At 38.3% G+C, this 20,765-nt stretch overlaps 1 protein-coding gene across 3 annotated transcripts in view; it reads left to right on the top strand.

Moving 5' to 3' along the window:
* LOC140162440 (diacylglycerol kinase theta-like) overlaps nt 1-20,765 on the top strand; it is a 180,185-nt gene that overhangs the window by 62,841 nt on the left and 96,579 nt on the right. For all 3 annotated transcript variants that reach the window (XM_072185677.1, XM_072185678.1, XM_072185679.1), the window contains exons 3-4: nt 9,503-9,605; nt 10,827-10,915. In XM_072185677.1, coding sequence (XP_072041778.1) covers nt 9,503-9,605; nt 10,827-10,915 — 192 coding nt within the window. The remainder of the gene's footprint in view (nt 1-9,502; nt 9,606-10,826; nt 10,916-20,765) is intronic.

A 20,765-nucleotide genomic window follows, 5' to 3' on the forward strand; every position in this document is an offset into this window, starting at 1 on the left:
AATGACCTTGATTTTTTAAATATACGACAAAAATGGTCTAAAAGGTAGATGAGGTATTGTTGGTCGAAGCAGGTCGATTTTCATTATCTAAATCAATATATTATTGAAAAATAACACTTTGATGTTTTGCAAAAGTTCATTCTACAAATCATACACTTTGAAAACTTGCTTGATTTATTGATGTTAAATGAGTTATGTACGTTTTACAAAGATGTAAAGATGGCACTTGCTAGAGTGCTGAAAGCTCAGCCCTCTGAAAAGACTTCTCTAAGGAAAGATTAAATCTCACTCGTGTTTTACAAAAGTGTTGTTTTTTCAGCCCTCTTTACAACATAACTCAAGAACCACAGGACCTACAAAAGTATATCTACGATATTTGAATTCTTCTACACACTCGCTAAGAAATGATCACTGCAATTTTTGCCAAAGATCACTACCATTCGCAAGATGCTGTGAACTACCAAATCGCAACAAACTAAAATAGTTGCTAACCATAAGTACTTACATTGTGTAGCACAAACACAACAAAAATAGTTTGGACTTTTCTTTAATTTAATGATGTCACCCTGCGTGTCAATATTCAAATTTCTAGGTCCTTCTAAGAATTCTATTCGAAGCTGCAATGAGCTATTCCAGTTGACATCCATACACCCCTGATGGAAGACATGACCTTAATCTTCCACACAGGAGTGTGAATTTCTAATGGGGTTGCCTGACTGGGTAACTACATTTGAAATGTACCCCCTGTGTGGGAGATTAAGATCATAATATCTTTTAAAGGAGGTGTAAGGATTTTAAATGGAATAGTCCAATGAAGTCATAATGAGGCACTCCACACGATATACTAAATCCGCATCAATTCGGATCAACATGGACTTGCGTAGTGGCGGTGCATATTTCATGAAGTAGAAGTACAAATGTAGTGATATTTGAAAGCAACTACGTCACATAAATGCGTGTCATGCAACATGTAACAAGTGCGTCATACGTGTAGCATGACATGATGCAAGAAATTAACATTAATCAGAGACTGCCTTTTGAGCAGAGCGAGAGCAATCGCTCTATTCTACTCTCCTTAAATCTGATATAGGAGAGTGATTTTTAGTTCTCCTTAGTTGACAATTTTCTCCTTACATTCTATTGTAAATACTCTAAACAGCTCTCCTTGAAGGCTCCAGAAGAGCTATTAAATGCTCTCCTGCAAATTCCAAAAGGCTGTCCCTGATTAATGTGTACCAATGCGCATCTAAAACTTCCATGTAGAATGCCACAATGACAATTGTATGACATATTGAAAAGGCTGTTTATCAATGCAAGCATCAAATATGTGGTTATTTTTAACCAAATGAGCTAAATTCAGCAACTTTGAAATGTACAAATCAATGGCTATCAAATCTTGTGCTGCTGTCATAATTTTAGAGCATGTACGTCAAGGGTCTGTTAGTAGGGCTGTATTTTTTGTGCTTGTAAGGTAAAATACAGCACGTCTTAAAGCTGATGCACACACTCATTTTGCGGTGCGCACATGTCTTGGACAGATCGTGGAGCTATCTTCTGCAGAAAGCAGTAAGCCAATTTATTAAAGCTGTCTTTTGTAGATAGCAATATAATTTAAAGCTATCATCTTCTGAAAATAGCAAAATAACAATTTATTAAAACTATCTTCTGCAGATAGCAGTAAGCTCATTTATTAAAGCTGTCTTCTGTAGATAGCAATATATTTTAAAGCTATCATCTTCTGAAAATAGCAAAATAACAATTTATTAAAACTCTTCTGCAGATAGCAGTAAGCTCATTTATTAAAGCTGTCTTCTGTAGATAGCAATATGTTTTAAAGCTATCATCTTCCGAAGATAGCAAAATAACAATTTAATAAAACTATCTTCTGAAGATAGCAGTAAGCCAATTTATTAAAGCTGTCTTCTGTAGATAGCAATATATTTTAAAGCTATCATCTTCCGACGATAGCAAAATAACAATTTATTAAAACTATCTTCTGCAGAAAGCAGTAAGCCAATTTATTAAAGCTGTCTTCTGCAGATAGCAGTATATTAATCTATTAAAGCTATCATCTGAAGATATCTAGTAAAAAGTCATTTTAGTAAAGCTATCTTCTGTAGATAGCAAAATAACAATTTATTAAAACTATCTTCTGAAGATAGCAGTTAACCCATTTATTAAAGCAGTCTTTTGTAGATAGCATTATATCAATCTATTTTCTTCTGTAGATAGCAAAATAACAATTTATTACAACTATCTTCTGAAGCCAATTTATTAAAGCTGTCTTCTGTAGATAGCAGTATATCAATCTATTAAAGCTATCATTTGAAGATAGTTAAAAGTTATTTTAGTAATGCCATCTTCTGTAGATAATTTTAATAAATTGTTGTTTTGCTGTCTTCTGAAGATAGCAAAAAGGCAATTCATTAAAGCTGCCTTTTGTAGATAGCAATATATCAATATATCAGACTAGATTTCGCGGTTCTCGGGTTGGGTGGTTCTCATAATAGGCCTATCTCTAATCACCAAACATCCGTTACCCATATACCTGCCCTGACCTTTTAAACTACTATGCACCTGTTAGTCACATGTACACTTTAATGCTTTCCGATGCCCGCACTGCGCCCGTCGGTACTCCGTGCACCCGCCTGTCGGTACTCACGCACACGCCTGTCGGTACTCAGCAAGAGTCAAGCGCACGCCTGTCCGGTACTCCGCGCTACGCACGCGTCGGTACTCCGCGCACTTACGCCCGTTGATACAGACGGACAAACTCTCTATGATTAGTATTATGATAGTAAAGCTATCATCTGAAGATAAGGTCATTTTAGTAATGCTATCTACTGTAGATAGCAAAATAACAATTTAGTTTAACTACCTTCTAAAGATAGCAAAAAGTTAATTTAGTGAACCTTTCCTCTGTATAGCAAAATAACAAGTTTGAATTGCTATCTTCTGAAGACAGTAGAAAGTCAATTTATTAAAGCTGTCGTCTTTAGATAAAAAAAGAGCAATTTAGAAAAAACTAACCTTCTGAAGATAACAAAAAGTCAATTTTGTAAACCTTTCCACTGTATAGTAATATTACAAGTTATATTCTGAAGATAACAATATGTTAATTTACAAGGGCTATCTTCTAAAGATAGTACTTATGTGAACTTATTTTATGCAGCTAAAAAATACCAACACACTGAAACTATCCTCTGTAGATGGCAGTATATCAATTTTTCCAAGTTTGAGATATTGGCAAATAAAGCTGGTCAAATATATAAAGAAAATAGTAAGGACACAAAATTTGCTACTTTTGATAATTTTTTCAAAAATTTCCCTTGGAAAAGTAGGGTACCATTTTAATTAAAACCACTGTATAAGTGGTAATTTTCGCGAGGGTTTTATTTTCGCGGATTTCGCGAATGGAGTGCCATCCGCGAAATTAACACCTCGCGAATATATGTATAATGTATTGCAAGTATAGGGCAAGACTAGGCAATCGCGAAAATAACAATCCCAAAATGTCTCTCTCACTCCAATTCATGAAAATAACTGTACGCTTGAAAATTACCACTTATACAGTATTATATGGAACGTGTTGGTGGCTTTATCTCAAAAAGTTTGAAAACTGCATTTATCATATTTTGTATCTGAACTCTTATAGTTTAAAACGCACTAAAATGTCAAAATCAGCAACCGTTGTGCCGGGCTGTTGTGCCTATTAGAAACATGCACCTTCATTCCATGACACCATCCAGTTTATCTGACTGTCTGTGCAATTCCATAGTCACAATAGCAGAGGCTAATGTTTAAACATTACGCATTCCACTTTAAATGTTTGGGAGTTTTGTAAGTAGATTAAACACCATTCCAGCTGTTCAGAGACCTGACTGTTTAATATCAGCAACCTGAAGTGAAATTCCAGTTATTGGAAGTGTTATGAAATGGCTACTCCACTGAGAGACCCCAGCAGGACAGAAATAACATCTCTCAGATGGTGGTTGGCTGCAACTATTAAACAATTTATACTTAGAGAGCAGTCATTATCATGCTCCACATACTCATCAAGACGTATCAGTTAGTTATAGCTACTTATTTTGCTGTGTTCAAATTCTGTTTGGTCAAAACAGCGCATTCAACATGTTCAATGTTTCATGGCTGTTTGATGTGATCATTTATTAATGTATCTAACAAACATTACAAAATTTTCAATTCTAGACCTTTACAATACTAACATCTATCACACTAATATACGCATATATATTTGAGCTATTTTTAATTTAGATTTTCTTTTTTTTCTGCCTTTTTGTGGTAATTTTTATTCTCTGTGTGCAAATTGAGGGCACTATTTACATATATTTTAAATTTAAGTTATTCTTTTCATTTATTTCATGATAAAAAATATATAAGTGTGGATTTTGCATTTTTCTGCGATAAATGTGGCTTTTACATGAAAATGGAAAAATTATGGCTCCGGCTCTGCAGATCTCAGACTGTATGATTTCTTGAAGGGCCCATGGATTTGTTGAAGGGTCCCTAGATTTCTTTTGAGGGTCCCTGGATTTGATTGAGGATGAGATACAAGCAGATGTTGAGACCTCGAAATAAGGCAGGCCCTTGGACCAAATGCCCTTAAAATATATAAGGGCCTTGGATTTTTTGAAGGACCCCTGGATTTCTTGAAGGGCCCATGGATTTCTTAAAGGGCCTTAGATTTCTTTTGAGGGCCCCTGGATTTGATTGAGGATGAGATACAAACAGATGTTGAGGCCTTGAAATAAGGCAGGCCCTTTGTCCAAATGGCCCTAAAATATGCCAGGGCCCATGGATTTATTTGAAGGCTTTAACTTCTTTACACAAATACCTATCTAAAATATTGGCTTATCTCAAGGCCTGCATGACATCTTGAATCCATTGTGCTGTGTCTGGGATTGGCCGATTGGAATTGTATTTCGAAAAACAAACAAACAAACACCACATCATAATCCTGTTTTTAGAGCATTGGTACCTGGTAGTCATATCCGTCAACTGTCAAAACGTGAAGTCAATCTGACTTGTCAAATGGTAGATGAAATCGATGGATGAACATGGTATAGAGTGATTGACTGTGTGAAAGGGCTATTCTATTTGAAATCCATACACCCCCTATGAATTCGGGTACTCAACTGCTATGTCGTCCCTGTATTAATGTATGGAAGTGAAGCATGGTCAATAACAACAGACATTAAAAGAAGATTGGAGAGCTGCGAGATGTGGTTCCTTAGAAGAATGATGAAGATCCCGTGGACTGATAAAGTGTCTAATGACGATGTCCTAAGTAGAGCAAATGTGAACAGGAAGCTGTTGCGTGAAATCAGAGTTAAGCAGCTCAAATTCCTTGGTCATATCCTCAGAAAGGATGGTTTCGAGAACCTAGTATTGACAGGAAGAATAGAAGGAACAAGGAGCAGAGGCAGGAAGAGAGTGATGTGGTTATCAAATCTGAAAGACTGGCTAAAAGAAAGGGGAGCTGAACATAAAGCGACAGAGCTTCTGGAGATGGCTTATAACAGAGAATTGTGGCCCGACATGATCGCCAACGTCTTAGGATATGGCACCTACATTGTAGAGAGAGAGAGAGAGAGACACCCCCTATGAAAGACATTACCTTAATCTCCCATACAGGACTCCCCAGGAGGTGTGGATTTCAAATGGAGTTGCCTGTTTAGGTAACCCCATTGATATTCACACTCTTTGTGTGGAAGATTTAAGGTCATGTCTTCCATTGGGGGTGTAGGGATTTCAAATGGAATGTAGAGGCCACTTTCTCTTGCGTTGTTCTTGATATGAAGTGGAAGGTTACTAAGCCTCATGATTGAGAAACGGACGAGAAAATTAAAATTACGATGTTGATTATGATGATTATGGTGGAGACGATGACTAAATTGGAATGGTGGTCTTATCACTATCGTATTACCCTGTGGATCCAATATAGGTAACTACCTTATGGAGATTTTTTTTACGTATGGAGATTTTTTACTTACGGAGATTTTTTTTACTTATGGAGACAAAAAACAATGCTCCATAAGGAAAATGCACAATAGGGCATTAGAAATTGCTGTAATATAAAGTGATTGCAATAATAAAGTTTAAAAAAAGGTCTCCAGATCTACCATGTGGAGGTTTTATGCTGTGTACTCCCATCGGGTATGCCCGGTGGAGCCAATGATGGGTTGATTGGGTTCAGGTACAATGTACAACCTTATGGAGATATTTTGCTCCATAAGGAAAAGAACTTGGGAAATTTCAAAATTGTGATTCTGAGTGGTTTAAGATGATGTCGGCGCATGATGATAATGATGACAACGACATCAATGATGAAGGGGGTAATGGTTATAAAATATTAAACACAATTGAACAAAAACTAAATCCACACCAAAAAATACCAAATAATTAGTAAGAAGTGGAACAATACAAGAGAGAAAAGCAAGGCCTATTTAACCTCCGCATTTCACATGCCTATTAGTGTGACATAGACACACACGCACACTCAATACTCTACTGAGCCACTTGCTTTCCCCTTGTCCCATCTATGCATGCATTGAATTCAGCCTTAGGTCCCCATCATAGTGCAAGCAATGGGCTATTCTAATTAAAACCCATACACCCCCTGTGGAAGACATAACCTTAATCTCCCACATAAGGAGTGTGAATTTCAAATGGGCTTACCTAAATGGGTGACTACATTTGAAGTCTGCACCCCCTGTGTGGGATATTAAGGTCATGTCATTTATAGAGGGTGTATGGATTTCAAGTGGAATTGCACAATCCAATTGAAACACTTGTTATTATTATTGCCAACAAAATGCAATATGACGAGTTAGTACTACCTCTAAATGACAGAATGGCTAGCTGCGTAAAAACATCATGCTTGTGTATAACATAGCATTATAATGAAACTATTATTCAAATTCAGTCTTCATAATCGCCATTTGTCCCCGTAATTACTGTTAATACGTCTTTTGTGTTGAAATAAAAAAATCTGTACTTGAACGTCTGTGAGTGACGCAGCAAGCACACACACACACACACAACACGCTTATGCATACCGGCAACCCTATACCGCTGCACTACGCGTACATGTGCAGACCGTCATGAACAACCTAATACTACTCATCCCCAATTATATGTACACACAGAACACGGCAGAACAGAGCTCCCATAGACAGTCGACTACCTACGTATTATTAACCCTACAGTGCAGGCGTCAAAATTGTGTGCAAAATTCAAAATCTCAGCATGATTCATACATTAAACCACTATATTGTTACATCCACTTGTTTATATGAGTACCAGCATGCGTAGGATTTAGCCTAGCGGTTCTTTGATAAAGCTCTGTTGAGATAGCGTTATTAGGTGCTTGCAGTGTAAGATATAGACAGTATTTTATTAAATTTATGCGCTCAAGGCACTGAGGTAGTCTAAGCAAGCATACATGATGTATATAGACAGAGAGGAGAGATGGTTGACCTTAGTCAGTGCAGTCAAACACAGATATGGTGTGTGTAGGGATAGTATACTGTATGCTGTTTAAAGCCATAATGTATGATTTCTGTCAAATTTTAATTATGTTATTCTTAACCATAAATGATGAAATAATGCAGTAATAACTTCTTGGTGTAGATTATCCATCCAGTTGGTAATTAACAAAAGTACAGACATTAAATCTTAATAAGTACTGGAACTTCTGTTTTGTTTTCAACACAATGTTTTGTATGAAAATGTTGGACATCATCAGGTGACTGATTCAGGTCAAAAGCCTTTTGCTGAACAGGACAGGAGGACTAAATGTACAGCTAAATAATATGATGAAATTAACTGTATCCCTCAGTTGTCGACTGCAGACGACAAGTTTCAAAAATTGTTTAAAAATTCAAAAATTTCAGGATTGTAAATTTTCATGACCATATTTGGAATCAGCATTAAAAATGCATTTAATAGAGACCAAACAAGCGTAGTATTGGTTCAGTAGTTCTTCAGATAGTTTTTGATAATTTGAGAAAATATCTCAAAACTTTGACTTTTTCTGTTGAAGCCTATGGCTAGCACATAGAGCATTGATGTGGCCTATTTTGTGGTGAATAATGCTGCAGTAAAGGTCATTGTTATTCTTTCTAATAAGCCCAATCGCCATTCTAACTTCTGGTTTTTGAGAGCAGTTTTAGGACACTTTGACCTCTGACATATCGGGAAAATTTACGTAATTATTATTAATTTTCTTATTATTGTCACAATTTTGATCATTAAAAATACCAAATAATTAATTTATAAAACACTAATATTTTTTATATTTGTTTTAAATATTGTAAAACATTTTAGATTATATTTTATGCATAAAAAACCCAATATTTCTGAATTTTCTGAAAGGTCAAAGGACAAAGTGTCCTAAAACTGCAAAAACTGTCCTACAATGCATTGCAAACTTCCAATGCCGATTGGGCTTATTAACATAATGATTATATGAAAATTATGCTTTGTTAGAAATTAATTATATTAGTTAATATGATACTAGAAGTCAATTGATGACATAATTCAATATGAGATTGGACAGTTCCAGTCTCACATAGGGATTATGTATTACCAGAGAAGATGAGGGGAATCGAATTCCCTGAATGGGTAACCCTATTTGAAGTCTACACTCCCTGTGTAAAGGATCAAGGTCAAGTCTTCCACAGGGGGTATATGGATTTCAAATGGAATGGCCAATTGTTACAGATAATTATTTGTGGGTTTTGATTAGCTTGGGCATCCAATGCGCATATTTGCTAGAAGTATTGTGAAGGTTTTTGTGCAGAAAATTATGAATATAATGTTAATCTTTCTGCAAGAAGGAATTTCAAGATTTTACTAAGAGTACTGAATATTGACATTACTATCACACAAGTTTATTGGAATCACACTTGTTGAGTGTGGAGAGAACGGTGACAGGCCCTCTCTGACATTATAAAATCCACCACCAACATTTTCCCTTGTTCAGTGTGGAGCAGATGATGGGGGATGCGATAGCGCTATTTTTGACGTCGCCATTGGATTAACACATAATCATGAAATCTTCACAAACAATTCTAAATTTGTTATGTGGTGTCCAAGCAAAATTATGTTATTCTAAAACCGTTGGGGTTTGACAAAGTACCCCAATGTAAATATGTCAATTTTCCATTTGTAAATGCTAACCGTGTATTTTGAATGGGGCTCTCAGCCCTGTATCTTCGTCAGCCTCGTATGTCATGTGTCGCGTGACCTATACCACCTGGTGTGGAGAGAGCTATTACAGGCACTCTCTGACATTACAAAATCCACTCTGTGTGCTTTGTGTGCACCCCCCTCCCCCTCCTCGATGAACTGGAACCAGTTGTATATTGGAAGGGACAGACTGGGATATTGAGCACATTATACCTTAATTTGTTGGTAATATTGGTCTTCAGCAGTTTTATTAATCTTGTATTTTGTTGTTTCCTCTTTTTCATTGCAGCACCCTTTTGGTCACACATGGAGTGAGCCCCAAATCTTAAAGAAAAAATTCTGCAATGTTTGTAGACGAAAAGTAGATGATATAACGTCAGTAAGGTGTGAAAGTAAGTAGCGTACACATTATAATTGAATTGAGCATGTGAAAAATAATTGTTTAGTGATTAGGGTTTCCTGACTGACTGTAGCTCAGACCTCCAGTGGCGTAGCCAGCTTTCTTAGGAGGGGGGCGGAGACAGCCCTCGAAATTAAGGATCTGAAGGGGCACGGCAACTTTTTTAGGGCAAGTTGATAATTGCCTTGGATTTTCACTAAAAAGGCAAGGCAGCATGGCAGTTTGTAATATTTCAGGAGGGCATCATGGCAACTGTTGAAAATTTGAGAAGGGCACCAAGGCAATTTCTCAAAAGTGAAGAAAACACACACAAACATAGATAGATGATTTTATAATGAAGGGGCAGGGCTGGGGCACCGACGGCAATTTCATTAGAGGGCACGGCAAGTGACAGCCTTGGGTAAAGGACATATTTTGAGGGCATTACGGCAGTGGGGATGGGCACCCACGGCAAAATGCCATGGGTGCCGTGGGTTAATTCGAGGGCTGCGGAGAGGCAAATTGAAAATGTCAGGGGCAAGACTATTTTCTTTTTATCATTTTGACCAGCTATTATTGGTGGGATATATGCATGTTTTTACAGAGACTGTACATGTAAAGTCTGCTTCCAAAAAAAGCTTTAATTGGGATTAAATTTTGCATTTTACACTATTTTTGGCCCATGATTGGGATAAGTTTTGGTGGAAAACTGGCTCCTTGCCCATTTTCTTTGCCTTTCCAAGTTTCTCTTTCATTTTTGTCAGATGGGTACTTTTTTTTTTCATTTTTTTCGGGGGGTGGGGGGAGACTCTCTGTCAGTCTGACGATCTCCAGACAACCATGAAGGTGGCTTGACACCACTAAGATTTCTAGTACAAGTATTCTGAATATGTGCAAGTTTAGTCAAATTTGGGTTGTTATTTTAGATAATTTTGTGTGTTATTTCAATGAGAAATGATATAAAAATCTATCATAGGCGGCCCAAAATTGCTCACCCGTAATTGACCAAGCCATTCCATGTGATGCCATTGCGCAATCACCCTAAGTCATTTATGGCCACCAAATTGCTGGCCGGGCAAGCGACTCCCCCGTGGCATGAAGTCGGTGATCGTGTGTGTGGCACCCGAGGGGTCCCAGGGTCAATTCCCGGGGGTGCCAAGTGAAATCTTTCTTCATCTTCTCTCCTTTTTCTTTCTTTGTTAGGGTTAACTTATATTCTTGTTTCTCTTTGCAGTGTGTGAATACTATTGTCATGTACATTGCTTGGACTTTGTGGTTAGTAATTGCATACAGTACGCAGATTACGATGAAAAACGAGAGCTGGTAAGTATTGGGCTGTTTCATTTGAATTCCACACTCCCCCCGTGGAAGGTTTAAGAAAAGTCTCCCACAGAGGGGGTATGTTTTTCCAATGGAATGAGCAAGGGGTAATTATTTTGAAACCTATAGATCGAGTTGACCTCAATGTTTATCATCAAAGTCAAGGGACTGGTATATCGCTATGCTTGAACGAACTGCATACAACCACTACACTGTCCAATATCCTTACATTGTGATGTGGCGGTAGTTTTAAAAGCACGGGCCCTGAACGAAATATGATGCGCGGCATACTGCCAGCAAAAAACAATGGAAATTGTGGTGATGCAAGCACATACTGCCAGGCAATGACTTCAGAAGTCAACTCATCTATACTTTCCCAGTATGTACCTATATTTTCCACAGTTTGAGTATTACAAATGTAAGTTACCCATTTGGCTATTCTATTTGAGACCCATGCACCCTCTGTGGAATATTGTGGCCAAATCTTCCATAGGGGGAATGTGGATTTCAAATGGAATAGCTAAATCCATTTAAGAAAACAGTAAAAAAACCTGAAAAAATTGCTGTGAATAAATCACAGCTAATGGGTTTGAGAATACCATATCGTAAAGCCTGGCCAACAATACCTGATCCTAAATCCAATGGAAAATAAGTGCTGGTGGAGTCAGCAAGTTTCGGAAAAGTCTTCAATGTGGTTATTCCAGTTGAAATCCATTTCCCCCTCCTTTAGAGGACATGACCTAAATCTCACACACAGGTGGTGTGGATTTCAGATGTGGTTGCCCGTTCAGGTAACCCCATTTGACATTCATGCCCTGTGTGGGAGATTAGGTTATGTCTTCCATAGGGGGTGTATGGATTTCATAGGGGGTGTATGGATTTCAACCGTCCATTGTTCAAGTTCTTAGCTCACTGTGGAAGCTGTCCTTAAGTTTAAAAAAAAAGCTCTTCAAAAGTTCCTAACGAACTATAGAACTGTCATGTTTACCTTTTGTGTTGAGTTGGGGAGGGGGGCTGTGAGTTGACCTCAAGGTTGAGAGTACGAGTTTTTTACAAATATACAAACTTTCAGGGTCACAGAGCTATGTCGTGACTGAGGAGCATGCTTGTGATCCTAGTGTGTATGGGCCCTACCTAGCCTTGTAAAGATTTTCATCCGTGTATGCGGCGCTTTTACACATGACATGCATTCAGTTCTCTAAGTTACTGGTGTGTGTGTGAGATAATAAATTACAAGCACCAAATTCACAGACCAAAATCAAATCCTATGAAATGCATGTGTGACAATTTGGCCCAATTTTAGTTTGCAAAACCCCCAAAGTATGTGAAATTTCACTTCACTAGCCCTTGCCCAAAAATCAGTGCTCAGTTCCCAAAGGTTGGCGCTCTGTGCTGCACACCCCTGACAAAATTAAAGTTAAGTGCAACTTTTAATTTGCACAATAACAGACTTTCTTGGCTGAGACCAATCTTTGCTAACTTATCGGTAGGCGTAGAGAGAAAACGCAATCTCGCTTTTCTCGCTGTGAATTTCGCTTTTTAGTGCTTTTCTCGCTTTTAAAAGATTCATTTCTACCACGAAAATCTATTTCTGTGGCGAAAGGTTGTAGAATTCGACAACCATTGCAACTAAAAAAGCTTAAGTTTGACCTGATTTTCCAGCCTGAATGTACAAAAACGGTCCATTTTCTGGCACATTCAAGCAACAACACAAGTAATATTCTTTATTTACTACTCAAACCTTGCAGTATATTGACCTTTTAAGCTGATTTATGAGGACAAAATTTGTGTATTTTTGATAGTCCGGTCGGCAATTTCCATGCTTTGTTTTGGTATCATTCAGGGGTATGGAGTCAATGAAATACTGCCCTCACTCAATTTTTACCTAGCTGGGGGTTTACAACCCCCAAGCTAGGTCCTGTTTTTCTATCCGATTCTTCTTTCTTTCTTCTTTCTTTCTTCTTCTGTCAACAAACTTTAAAGTGCTTCTCCTCCTACATGTTACACCCCACAATTACGTAACTTGCACATGTATCGGCTATATCCAGTGCCCATAGTGTCAAAAAAGAATTGGGGTCAAAGGTCATTAATGGGGCATTTCCGGTATTTAACCAAATACCTTCAAAATGCTTCTTCTGCCACATATTATATAGTACAATGATGTCATTTGCATATATGCATCGGCTATACCATACGCCTATAACTTGCATACAGAATTGGGGTCAAAGGTCATTAAGGGGTAAAATCTTACAATTACATTATCTGGACATCTGTAAGGGGTATTCGCCACTTGCACGGTTCCGCCATTATGCACTATATGCGGGGAGAGCCTCGAACTGGCAGCATACATGAAAGAAGTTATTACGTAACCTTACACAGAATGTTATATGACTGGTTCAATTCCCATTCATGTATGCTGCGAGTTCGAGGCTCTCCCCGCACATAGTGCATAATGGCGGAACCGTGCAAGTGGCGAATGGGGCTCAAACACGGTAACAACAAATCTCATGACCAGATGAACATTTTGCAGGGGTCAGGTCAAAGGTCATGCAGAGGAAAAATTTTAGAAATGCATTTCCTGGACATCTGTAAGGGGTACGCCGGTACGGGGCTCAAACTTGGTGGTAATGATCTGGGGAACATTTTGGAATGCTTTGCAGGGGTCAGGTCAAGGTTATCTGGGGTCAAATCTTAGAATTTCATTTTCTGGATATCTGTAAGGGGTATGGGGCTCAAACTCAGTGACAACAAATCTCATGACCAGGGGAATATTTTGTAGGGGTCAGGTCAAAGGTCATGTAGAGGTCAAATCTTAGATATGTATTTTCTGGACATATGTAAGGGGTACGGGGATCAAACTCGGTGACAACAAACTTGTGACCAGGGGAACATTTTGCAGGGGTCAGGTCAAAGGTCATCTTGGGTCAAATCTTAAAATTGCATTTTCTGGACATCTGTAAGGAGTAAAACTCGGTGACAACAAACCTCATGACCAGGAATACATTTTTGGAACATTTTGCAGGGGTCAGATACCTCCACAATACCAACACGCCCAGCTAGGTTTGTGGTCTATGACCACCATTTGCCACTAGTTTTACCTTTTTCTGATTTTCGCCAATTTTTGGGCATAAATCTCGCTTTTTCTCGCATTTTGAAGTTGCCATTTCGCATTTTTGGTCAAAAAATTGTGTTTTTTCTCTAAGCCTACTTATCGGTCACAAAATAGCTTGCGAACAATGGCGGCTTTTGAAACTGTACTGCGTAGTTACTTTTGTGATAGGCACTTGTCACACTTCCATAGAAATACTCTAAAGTGACAGGGTTGTAGTTATGATGGGCGATGTTTATCATGACTAGTTTTTAGGGGGGTGATACCACCGAAGCTTATTCCCCGATCACTTGTGTTCACTAAAAAGATTGCCCTGAACCAGCGCTCTAATTGGACAGTAAAATTACCCTGCACTCAACTTGGGCTAGCTACAACCCTGACACTAGGAGCCACAACATGCTCATCTATCAGGGTGCACTTCTTTAACCCCAATACATTTGTACATTCATTGAATGACCTTTTGAAAATCTGGGTACAAAAACTCTGTAACTTGAGGTCAAATTTTGCCATATTATAGTTTAATTGAGGTTATTGAACTATGCCATTGGGATGAGGCCATTGTGGTCCATAGTGTGATAGATGATTGTGGGATTTAAATATAGCATTGAAATGTTTGTTTGAGTGAATTAGTATGTATATTTACATGTATGTGAGAGGGAGGCAAGTGCCTGACGTACATACGCTAGATGTGTGATGGTGGATTTCTATTTGTGTGTACTACCATACAGGCAACAATGCAACTGATCAGCGCTGCATACAATACTCAATTATTACCAATGGTGAGATCCCATTCCATCATTCAATATGTGTCGTCAGTGATGTAGCTATGTCCCCTTCCTACCCTCATCCCCCTCTAGTGGTGGCACCCAGTGGCGTAACTATCGGGGGGGGGGCAGAGGGGGGCAACATGCCCCGGGCGCTACCCTTAGGGGGGCGCCAAATTGACCAATTCAGTATAGATTCTGCGCCCCTCCAAGCGATGAAAGTAAAAATGTTTAAAAAAATTGCGCGCTTCGCGCGAATTTCAGCACGAAATCAATTGAAAGAACATTTTAAGACCGATATTCAACTTCTAGTAACCAAAATTAGTTAGTGCTAGGCCTTTTTTGTCCGCGCGCAAATGTTTCAAGAATTGCCCGCGTCTGGGGGGTGTAGGGGCGCAAATTTTGTTTCTTGCCCCGGGCGCTACCAACCCTAGTTACGCCACTGGTGGCACCAGGACATTTTCCTGGATGGTGGAAGGGGAAGGCAAACATTTGTTAGTTATTGGGGAGCACAATTTGACCTAAAATTTTGCATGACTGGGGGAAGTGGGGGGAAGGTTTAAAGCCCAAGATTGTTGGGGGTGTCCCTGTGTCCCCCAGGTGTCACTACTGACCTAATAAAATAAGTCTATCATTAGATTGTCTAATTAACATCAGGGTTTTCACAGAAATTGAGAGAGCTGAATCCTGGCCTTACTCTAATTCTACCAGTAAATGGGGGAAGGGAGGGGTTGTAGGACCTAGACTGACGCCTTCAGGCGGTCAAACTGGGGAGGAGGAATCAATGTTCTGGTTGACAAATGAGAAACGCGAAGTGATAATTTTTATGGAATTTTTGTCAGATTTTCCCACCAGAATTTGATGGAACCGATTCTGTGTAGTCATGTTGAGGTTGACCTTTTGACATGCATCTGCTATTTGATACGTGCGATTGTGTCACAGTGTTGCAGAAAGACACTGTCGGCTCGGAAGTCAAGGATGGCCAGTGTCATAAGTTGAGCATGTGGCTGTCAGTTTTTCATTCATCACTAACAAGCATCGCACATTGTACAATCGGTATAAAACAAAAGGATATAGTCAATGTTAGCGCCCTCTCTGTCTGCCCTCTGGGTCTCCCCAAATATTGTCCTAAAACACATAAAAATACAGTCAAATGAAGTAATTTCGTTATTAATCTCCATGAAGAATCTCGTGAACAAAATCTTGTTTTCACTGCACAACAAATTAGCGACATACAGCCTCAGAATGAACACTTACTTGGAGATTTGGGTGCACTAATTTGGTGCCCATTTGTGACAATCCGGTTTGGCATATTTTCAGGAAATGGATCAGTTACACACTGTCTGTGTACATTATACAGGGTGTCCCAATACTGATTGTAACGCCAAAATTACATAATGGAAGCACAAAATTGAACAACTTAGCATGTAGCAGAATCGGTTTCCTACTTATTGGAGGAAATCAATTCGGTTCAGTGCCACATGTGCTCATTCTTAACATAAGAACGATGACAGAGATGGAATAAATAAGAGAATGTTAATAAAGGATGCAGCGTCTGGAAAAGAGGGTTTGTTTGACTTGTGAATGAATGTTGATGGTAGTTGTGGAAAGAGGGTGGAAGAGTAAGCTGATTATCTGCGCAAAGTGTTACAAGCACAATAATGCTTGTTAATTTCCTAACAAATGTATATAAACACATCAAAACAAAAGGTCTAATTTGTGGTCATGACTTTGAGCACAAATAATTAAAAGCAATAAGGCCATCTTAATTAAATCCTGTGTCTCAAAGCTTGTGAGAAATTGAAAACTGAATGCGGTGTTTTTTTTATGTTTATTTTTTTATGTGTCACTTCAGGATTTCGGACAAGAGTTTTGTGCAAAAATTACCCAATGTTGCAAATGTTGGAATAGTAGGCAAATAAAGTCACTGCTACAAACTATTATTCTTCTGTTTTATTGTTTTCGTGTCCAAAATTTGCAAAAAAAAATCTGAAACTTCTGATCAAGTATGAATTTTGGGTTTTATTTTTGCCTTTTTGTTTAAAAAAATAAAAAGACGTAAAAAAATGAATTTCTGGATTTTCAAAGAGGACTACTCGCACGATTTTACTAACGCGCACGGCAGCTTTGAGACACAGGACTTAATTAAAATGGCCTAAGATAGGTGTGAATGTGTGCAGAATTTTGTTAGTGCCCAGTAGTATGAGGCTATGTTAAATTAATAGTTTCGTCTCAGAGCCCTGCGCGCAATAGTAAAATCACCCGCTTTTTGCATGTTATTCCTGCTGGCCTTGAGTAAATTTTATTTTTCTTGCAGTTTTTTTTTTTCCCCAAAATCTACCACCCAAAAATCTCACTTGTGACATCGTCAGACATAAAATAGCCTAAGTAGTAAATCTCAATAAAATCCTTAAACACAGTGAAACTATGAGTGCCCATTCCTCGGCGTATTCTTATCAAAAAAAGCTTGTCACATATAAAAAAAAGGCATTCCGCTGCAATTTCCGCATTAGGTTTTCAATTTGGGAAGGGCTTTGAGACAAAGTATTAAATTAAGATGACCTGATACAACACTTGTGGAAACATGAAAAACAGTGGCTTTTTTCGACGGGAATAAGCAAACTATGGTAGTTTGCTTATTCCCGTCGAAAAAAGCCACTGGTTTTCATGTTATGTCCCTCTACAGTGAGGACGGAACTATTTACGCTTGTCAAGCCCGAGCCACATTGGGATGATTTGCACGAAGGAGGTAGGGTTAAGTGACCGCTTATAGGTTGAATTCCCAGTCTGCCTAATCATGAAGCTCCCGTGGCCAAGTGGTTAAGGCGCTGGTCTCGTAAACCAGAGGTCCTGGGTTAAATTCCCGGGCGGGATCACTTTTTCTATTTCCTCCTTTGATCATTGCTCAACGCCGAAACTGATAAAATTGCATCATAACTTGTGTAAAAGCGAATTGGAGTGATCATATACATTTGATTACTTTTTTATTGGGCTCAAAGTTACGACCACTCAAATTAGTGTGGACTATCTTTTCGTATGTGTTTACTTCAGTTGACATGGACCAGGCCCCCATCTAAGATCCTATCTATGTCACTGTCAGTCATTCCTCTCCATCCTGATCCTCATATGCCCTTGCTCTTCACCCTCCTCAGTCCCTTCCACCCGTCCCATTATGTAGGTCTCCTACCACTCTTTAATCCAACCTTTTATCTATACATTGTAAACCTGTAGTGTAATTATTACTCTGCAACACAAAATGTTTGTTTTTCGATTAATTATAAAAGGGTTCCCAAAGGTTGTCACATAAATATGTTGGGTTTTATAAAGGTTACAAAACATTTTTGACAGCCTCATCCCCCTACTTTATCCATTGAAAATGGAGATTTTTGAATCAGAAGGAAGCTCATTATTTTTATCACAATCCCGGTGAAAGATCACTGAAATGTGTTCCATTGATACGTTATGAACAAAAAAAGTACACATTTTAACTTGTAATAATATATCAAAACCGCTGATGCAATTTAATTCAAAATTTGCGAATCAGACTATTTTGGTACAGGCTTTAATGCGAGGTACAAAATGGTATGAACAAAATCCAATCACCCCTTCAAAAAGATAGTTTGCAATAACATTTTGACAACATTAAACATCTAAAGTTATTTAAACATTTTATAACTTTTGAGAAATGTTTAAAAAAATATTATAGAAGATATTTTGTGTTTGCTGGGTGGTTGATAGGGCTCTTACATTTGAAATCCATACACCCAGTCAATGTGAATTTTGAATTTTCTTGACCCATTGTGTGGGTGATTAAGTTTATGTCTTCCATAGGGTTGTATGTATTTCAAATGGAATAGGCCTTTGATCCTTACACATGTAGTGTTGAAGCCCTACCTTGGCAATAACATGGATCTTGCCCAAGTCACATGCAATTTGTGATTCGTACCATATTCAGCCAATGTGATAAAGATTTACTCTCTCCACGCTGATGTCGGCTGCAGACGACAAGTATCAAATATTTTTTGTAAATTCAAAAATTTCAGAATTGTCCATTTTCATGACCATATTTGGAATCATCATGGAAAATGCATTAAAATGAGTACAAACAAGCCTAGTACTGGTTCAGGGGATCTTGAAATAGCTCTTGATATTTCGAGAAAATATCTGAAAACTTTCATGTTGAAGTCTTAAGGCATGAAAGTTTTGAAAGTCTTAAAAGACTTCAGGGTATAAGATCCATGTTGCTGCCCTGCCCTGTTGATGGAATTGATGTGGTGGTGAGGGTATGTATACATAAATGGATGTAAAATGTGTAGAGAGGAGTGTAGAGCCTTGTGTTTTACTTTGTGTTGGGTTGTGAAAGACATGGTATCTGTTGAACTGGGCTATTCCAGTTGAATTTCATACTTTCATGACCCTGAATTCCATACACCCTCCTATGGAAGACATGACCTAAGTAATCTTCCACACGGAGTGTGAATTTCAAATATGGTTACCTGAGTGGGTGACCCCATTAGAAATCTACAACCCCTCTGGAGATGATTAAGGTCATGTCTTCAACTGGAATAGCCCATTGGGTTGAAATGGTATCTGTTGAACTGATAGCCAGACTTATTCCCATTCTAGGTATATATAAACTTTGTTCAAAAATAGGGAGTGATACTTTTTTCTTTGAGTGGGTATGTGTGTGAGCGGGAGGGTGTGCGCATGGGTGCATGTGTTTAATCCTGGGTTTATGTACCGGAAGTCAGTTTGACTGAAATTACTTCCTACAATATAATATGCATACCGTAAACGTTCGCCTAATGGCACCTGGGCTCCTTTGCCTTGGGGTAAATTTCGTTTGTGTCTAAAATTCCAGTTATATCAATGGAGCCCATAGCGCCATTAGGCGACCGTTTGCGGTATTGTATAACAAAGGAGATGGATTAACCTCTGAACTGTATCTGTTGTTATGTAATAAGACACTTTACGTTGTGGGAAGAAATGTTGGTCGAACTGACTTCTGGTAGAAAAACCCAGGATCCATGTTTTAGGTTCTTAGGAAATAATGCATATATACTCTGATCAGCTCGTAAGTGGGGCGCATAACATCGTGGATAGATATAGAATGGCATACACACATCTGGCAATGTTTGAAGTTGTGCACAGCGCTTACGCAAACTGCGCTTTGCATATTAATTGACTGATACACACTTTTGTGAATTTACTTAGGCGTAAGTTGGCACTTGCTAAACCATATAATTCTCGCCTATTACGAGCTGAATCAGCTGATCATAGCATAGTAGCTTGTTTTTTTTAAATTTCCATGCATAAACTAACTTTCAAAAATTGAAAAGATTAGGGAATTTCCCATACATGTAGTTGGGTACTTCAATAATAATAATGATTCAAAGATTTCTTTTAAATATGCACCTACATAACTACCAACGTAGAGTTGAAACAAAGTTTTGTCAATAGTGTTCTCCAACATGGCTACTTGGCCCAATGAGGTAAAACCAAAGAGTACAGACTCTGCTACGTTTATGTATCTCCTGATTATTTCCCTATGCACTCAGGAAACTTTGATTTAAAGTACACTAGGATCCACAACATGCTCATCTATCAAGGGCACAGTTCTTTAACCCCAATACATTTGTACATTTATTGAATGACCTTTGAAAATTCGGGTACAAAAACTCGTACTCTGCAACTGGAGGTCAAATTTTGTACAATGATTGTTTTATTGAGGTTATTGAACTGAGGCTATTTTAGTCCATAGTGGTAGTAGATGTTTTGCTCTAAAAAGTGCTGCCTGTGCAAACCTAAAGATGCCAAATATTGTTCCATTTCTGGCTATATCTGATAAATTCTGGAGGTTCACTATTTTGGGCTCCATTTGGTGACAAACCAGAATGGTGGGCCTCACCTATTGAGAACACTCAGAATAAATAAAGAGATGACATAATAATTGAAGACTCAATCATGTTCAATTTGTTAT

This window comes from Amphiura filiformis, chromosome 10 (assembly GCF_039555335.1).
Source record: "Amphiura filiformis chromosome 10, Afil_fr2py, whole genome shotgun sequence".
NCBI lineage: Eukaryota > Metazoa > Echinodermata > Ophiuroidea > Amphilepidida > Amphiuridae > Amphiura > Amphiura filiformis.